This window comes from Helobdella robusta, assembly GCF_000326865.2.
Source record: "Helobdella robusta unplaced genomic scaffold HELROscaffold_9, whole genome shotgun sequence".
In the NCBI taxonomy this organism is placed as follows: Eukaryota; Metazoa; Annelida; class Clitellata; order Rhynchobdellida; family Glossiphoniidae; genus Helobdella; species Helobdella robusta.
In genome coordinates this window covers 3,498,605-3,504,529 of record NW_008705512.1, presented here as the reverse complement: position 1 = coordinate 3,504,529, position 5,925 = coordinate 3,498,605, and the positions used below count along the sequence as shown (strand labels likewise).

Here is a 5,925-nt window from a genome sequence, read left to right as displayed (position 1 = left end):
ACGTCGAAATAGGTTGCGCAGATAATGTTGTAGTTGGGCGATGTTGTTAAGATTATGATGTTGTTGTTTAGATTATGATGTTGTTATTGTTTAAATAATGATTATTATGATATTTAGATGATGATGGTGATGATGGTAATGATGATGTTGTTGTCAAGATGATGATGATGGTGACGATGATGATGATTTTAAAATCAAAATTATGGTCTCATCAACTATTATTTTTATCCTCAATTTAATATTTTCATTTTTTTTATTAATATTCGGATTAGACGCCGGCGTGCCTATAAAAATTGTAAATGGTTTTTTATGCTGAACAAATCCTGCTCTACAAATCTTTCTTTCACGTCAAAAAAATCACATGAAAATATTTTTCTGTGAATTTTGTTCTTCCATATAAAAAAATCAAAGAATTTTTGACATTTTAAAATTGACAGCCAAACACAAGCAAGCAAGCATAAAACATTTTGTTTGATTTTTATAACTGCTAGTAAACTCTTGTATAGAACTTTTGATACTCTTGCTAAACGATTGCAAACCATACAAGTTAAAAAAAATAACGTTAGATAAGTTTAATTAAAGGTAGGTTTTATCTGAATAAATTTTGTCTGCAATTAATTCAAAATGAGGAACAACAAATCCTATTTTAAACAATGCCCTAAGGGGTGATGATCAGATCTGACCTAGACAAACCCGCGGTAAAAATTTCACGGCGCCATCTTTTTGCGTGACGTCATTCGTTCGGTGGCCTGGGTCGTTTAAACAAAGCGCTATATAAATAAGTTGACGCGTTGCTAAGCAAACACAAGTAGCGTTTGTTTTCGACTCGCAATGAATGATCTTCTAATGAGTTGTTGAGGATGAACATGAACAGACGAGAATGACATAAATGGAAATAATAGTCCGGGAAATAATGATGGAGACAGCAGTAAAAGTGATGACAGCAACAACAATAACAACAACAACAACAATGTTGAAATTGTAACAGTAATAAAAATAACATTAATAATAGAGATAGGTGATTCAACTGCAACAACAACAAATAATATACCAAATAAATATCACAAAAAAATGAGGTGAAACAAACAAACAAACAAACAAATTAAGCACTAACGTTTATCACACAAAACGCCCTACCACTCATTCTTCACGTTTCTGTTTTTTGTAATTTTTTTAATTTATAGAAAAATCGAATTTAAAGAAAAGCAGAGATTGATAGTCCAGCATGTAAAACATACAATATAAAAATTAAATGACTGAAAAAAGATAATTCAATAAAACTTTTCGAACGCTAATGAATGAATGAAGAAAGATACTCTAAAAAGATTAAAAGGGAACAAAAATGTTTGACCTCTGTAATAGAATGTATGAATAGAATGTATATTCTTTATCCTTCCATGCATGCATGCATATGACCAAGAACTGCATCGCAATACAACCTCTACACAGTTGGGCTTTTCAGTGTTGCACAACTTGATAAAACATTTTTGATCCCACCAAATTCACACCCAAGCTCCCTAACAAACGATTTTCTTCCGCTACGTACCAAAAAATAATCTAAAAATCACTTGTTTTTAAATTTTTTTTATACATACTAAATCATTCCAAAAAAGCTTTAATTTAAACTTTTAAATTAATTAATTTTAATCTTTTAAATTTTGTATGTAAAAATTTGTAACGTAACAAAACTCGAACCTAAAAAAAACTGCAAAACCCTGTAGAACCCTGTAACGTTATTTCTTTTCACAACCTGTATCAAGATCTTAAGCCAGCCCCTTTGAAACGTTAGGTAACATTCGATCGGTCCCAATACTAGCTTCATTATGTTTCATAAGGCACGAGTTTTTCAAGCTACGCAATATTTTTTAGGATGTCACTATATACTCACCTTTGAAAGGCAAATTTCCACCAGTTGGACGAGGAAGAGACTTTATATTTAGATAGCCATTAAAAATATTTAGCTAGAAAGATTTTTTCAAGTTGAGTGATTAAAAGTTTAAAAATTTTGACTATGTGTGAAATAATGAATAAACTCGTATATTTTAAGTAGTTTGAAGAGAATAAAAGAAAAGTTTGTTATCAAATTTTGAAAAATGTTGAAGCATTTACACTAATGGTCGCATTCAATAGCACGCAAGAAATTCTTTTTTCTTGCCAGCGACAATGATGATGAAGTGAGGCATTTTTTTTAATGATCTGTGTGTGTGTCTGTATGTGTGTGTGTGTGTGTGTGTGTGTGTGTGTGTGTGTGTGTGTGTGTGTGTGTGTGTGTGGGTATTTGCATCATCATATAACAACAACAGCATCATTAAATAACATATTCATCATCATATGATAACATAAGTATCATCATACTATAGAAACATTATCAATATCATATGATTTTATTATCATTATGATAACAGGATTATCATTATCATGTGATATCAACATCATCATCAGCAGCAGTCTTTTTATAAGTCATATCATCCTAGATATCGCATTTTGGTTTAAATAATTTTTTGTTGCCATGGTTAAGTTTGTTATCTTCAAGTGTTGTAATTCTTCGCTATCAGTTCATGTCAGTTTAATAATTTTGAAATGGACTTCTTATCTTTCAAAAAATTTTTATTAAGGCTATCAAAGGCGTAAATCACTATTTAGAGAAAAAAATTATGAGAAGTTTTTCTTAAGATTTTGAAAAAGTAGAAAATTATTTTCAAAATTTTTTTTTCAAAATTGAAAAAACATAAAACACAAACAAACAAAAATTTCGAAGCAACAAAAATCTCATTTTAATCCCTGAAAATCATTTCAATTAAATTTTTATCTGTGGAAATAAATTCTCATTTTTGGCGCGGTATTTTTTCCACGTAATTTAGATTTATTTCAAGTATTATATAACATATAAGATTATAAATATGTATATGTTTTTAGCTTACAAAGCATTTTATAACATAGAAACATTTAAACAAACGTGTATGAACCAGTTCTACTATGCCATAAATTCAATGTTCTTTACAGTTTCAAGTGCTGGCTTAGCATGCATTTGAACACAGTCAACGTGCAATGGTTTTTTGGTTGCATCTGCGCACATCAAAACCCGAGACACATAAAATTAATAATTGGAATAATCCCATTTATAAAAATTATAATGTAAGCAGCAGTGAGCCATTATTTAGCATTGCGGACCCAAATAAATGTGAATTATTTATTAGATTATCAGACTTATTAATGATTGATTATGATTTATACTTGCAAACTGATGATCATAAAAACACGTGAACACCGCAAACTCACAACACTAAGTACCATCACAGAGATTTAACCACATACGCAACACACATACGCAACCCAAATTGATAAACAACAATAATATCCTCCAAAAATGAAAGTACCAATCATCCATAAAATGACAAACAGCCATACAAACACGAACACACACACACACACGCACACACACGCACATGAATAAATGCGCAGTCATTTAAAAACACGCGAAAGTATTAATATTTATTAAGCTCGTTAAAAGTTCCAGCGATAAATCGTGGAGAGAAAAAAGAATAACATCATGGGTACTGTGCTGAATAATTAAAGAGCTTTTATAACAGCGGGCTTACAGACGATGGGATGGCTTTCCATACAAAATATCCTATAATAAATTAAATGAATAAATAATTCAGAATGCAATAACAATAATTTAATTAACCAGCCATGACTTGATTGTATTTCATCCTGCTTCCGGTTAAAAATATTAAAAAGATGGAAAAATTTGGAAAAATCTTAGAGTGAAAAAAAAAGAAGAAAAGACCCAAGCCGCAACGACCGTGGCAGATGATTTAATGCATCATTCAGCGTATACATTATTGATGGCGGACGTGGAATTAAGGAAGGAATTAGGTTTTAAATGAGGCAAGCTTCCAGGCCCAGACTACATTAAATTATTTTTACGGCTTTACACGCACACGTGCGAATTCTCACGGACGTTCCCATACTCAGTCACATCCATATTAGTGCCTATACGTCTATAAATACACACCAACTGTGTTTGCGTATAGAAGTTCAAAGTAGTTATAACATTCATAGCAAAATTTGCGTGTGAGTGTATGTTTGTGTATGTGCGTGTGAGTGTGTGTATGTGCGTGCGTATGTGTGTGTTTTTTGGCAATGTTTGCATTGCATGTTAGTGCAAAAACGAAACATAAAAAGCAGTCGAAATAAAATATGGCTAATAAAATAAGAGCGGAGAATGTGTTGAGTTTCATAAACATTTATTACTATTATTATTATTAATGCAGTTTAACGGCGTTTCAGCGCTACTGGCTATCTTTACTGGCTATTTATTTTTATCTATCATAAAAATTTAATTAAAGTCAAAAAACGAATGCAGCTAAAACAAATAAAACAAGATTTGTTTGCTGTAACATCCTCCACCATAAGCTCAGACACTCATACACAGGCGTACAGACAGACACATACACGTGTAGAAATAAGTACACATGCATAAACGTACGTATTCGTACATCAGGTAGTGTGTTATAAAAAGATGGATACAATCACACAGAAACATATAAGTACTTCAAACAAAAACACACGAACAAAATATATACCCACACAATGGTACACAAGTACACAGACACACAAATGCACAAAACTTCACAGGCAGACTCAAACATACATCGAGGCATAGCTGGAAAATCATCTCTCAATTAATTTGGTTTCCTGTGACGTTGCTCTTCAGCCTCCCGACGACAGTTGACTGCTTTGACATCCGTCCGTCCGTCCGTTCGTTTCCTCGTCTGTTTGTCTACTTTCATGTTTATTTGTTCATATGTTCATTCATTTGTTCGTTTATTTAATTATTTGTTAGCTCATTTAGTTGTTCGTTTATACATTCATTGGTTCATTTATCTGTTCTTTAATTTTTTCTCGTTCGTTGATTTTTTTTTCTTTTTTCACTAGTTTGTTTGTTGATTATTTTAAAAATGTTGACCGTTGTTTCTACATTGTATTGTTTGATCGTTTGTTTCTCTCTTTCAAATATTTGTATTGTTTCCTGTTTATAAAATGTTTCAAGTTCATCGAACGCACGACAACTATCTATGAATGAAGACATCTATGAATGAAGACTCGTGCTAACAATCAAAGGGACGCAAACATACACACCAGTACGAGTTCGTGTATACGGACTGACTGTTCACACCTGCGATGAACACAGATGGGTTGCCTAAGTTATTTGAATTTTTCACTCGCGAAAAATGAAAGAAAAATTTTGGCAAGTTGTTAATTATGCTGGTCGCAAGTGCGACAAACTAACAACGACGTTTGGACGGTAGGTCAACTTCGTGTTTTAATTCTTTTTAGAGTGGCCATACATAAAACAAGTTGTGTGTGTGTGTGTGTGTGAGTGTGTGGTGTGAATATGTGTGTGTAAAATGTAAAAAACGTTAATGACTATTGTGCTTTAATTAAAGTGGGCATGTAAAAAAATAAATGTTTTATTTGTTAAGTTCCGAAACTGACTGGAATTCTGTGAAATTCAGTTTTATTCAGAAATTGAAATTTTTAAAATTTATTTTATTACGTAATTTTGTGAGAAAATGATTTATTCTTCAGTTGACTTTCATTGTACAATAGTTGCAGTGTTATTATCAACTTTATGGTTGCACACACGCAAATTATTGATTGTATATTACCTCCTCAGCTTTGTATCTTTTCGCTGGCTTTCCATTGCCCAATTGTGCAGCTGTCGTCGTTGTTCATGTTGTTAGTGTCGTAGCTGTTGCTGTTGTTGTGGCTGTTGCTGTTGTTTTGGTTGTTGTTGTGTCATTTTTGTGTTGTTGCTATAGCATTATGCCAACTTTTCTACATAAATTTTAATTTTGACATTTTCATCATTCCAAACATTACTGCTAGGAATAATGATTTTGGCACCAGCTTCTTCTC

General features: G+C 32.1%; 1 protein-coding gene across 1 annotated transcript in view; it reads right to left on the bottom strand.

Annotated features, from left to right (window-relative positions):
• Positions 1 to 4,535: 4,535 nt before the first annotated feature.
• HELRODRAFT_70707 (hypothetical protein) overlaps positions 4,536 to 5,925 on the bottom strand; it is a gene marked incomplete at both ends in the record, with an annotated part of 4,649 nt that continues 3,259 nt past the window's right edge. Inside the window, one exon of the mRNA XM_009032909.1 lies at positions 4,536 to 4,633. Within this exon, the coding sequence (XP_009031157.1) occupies positions 4,536 to 4,633 (98 nt within the window). The remainder of the gene's footprint in view (positions 4,634 to 5,925) is intronic.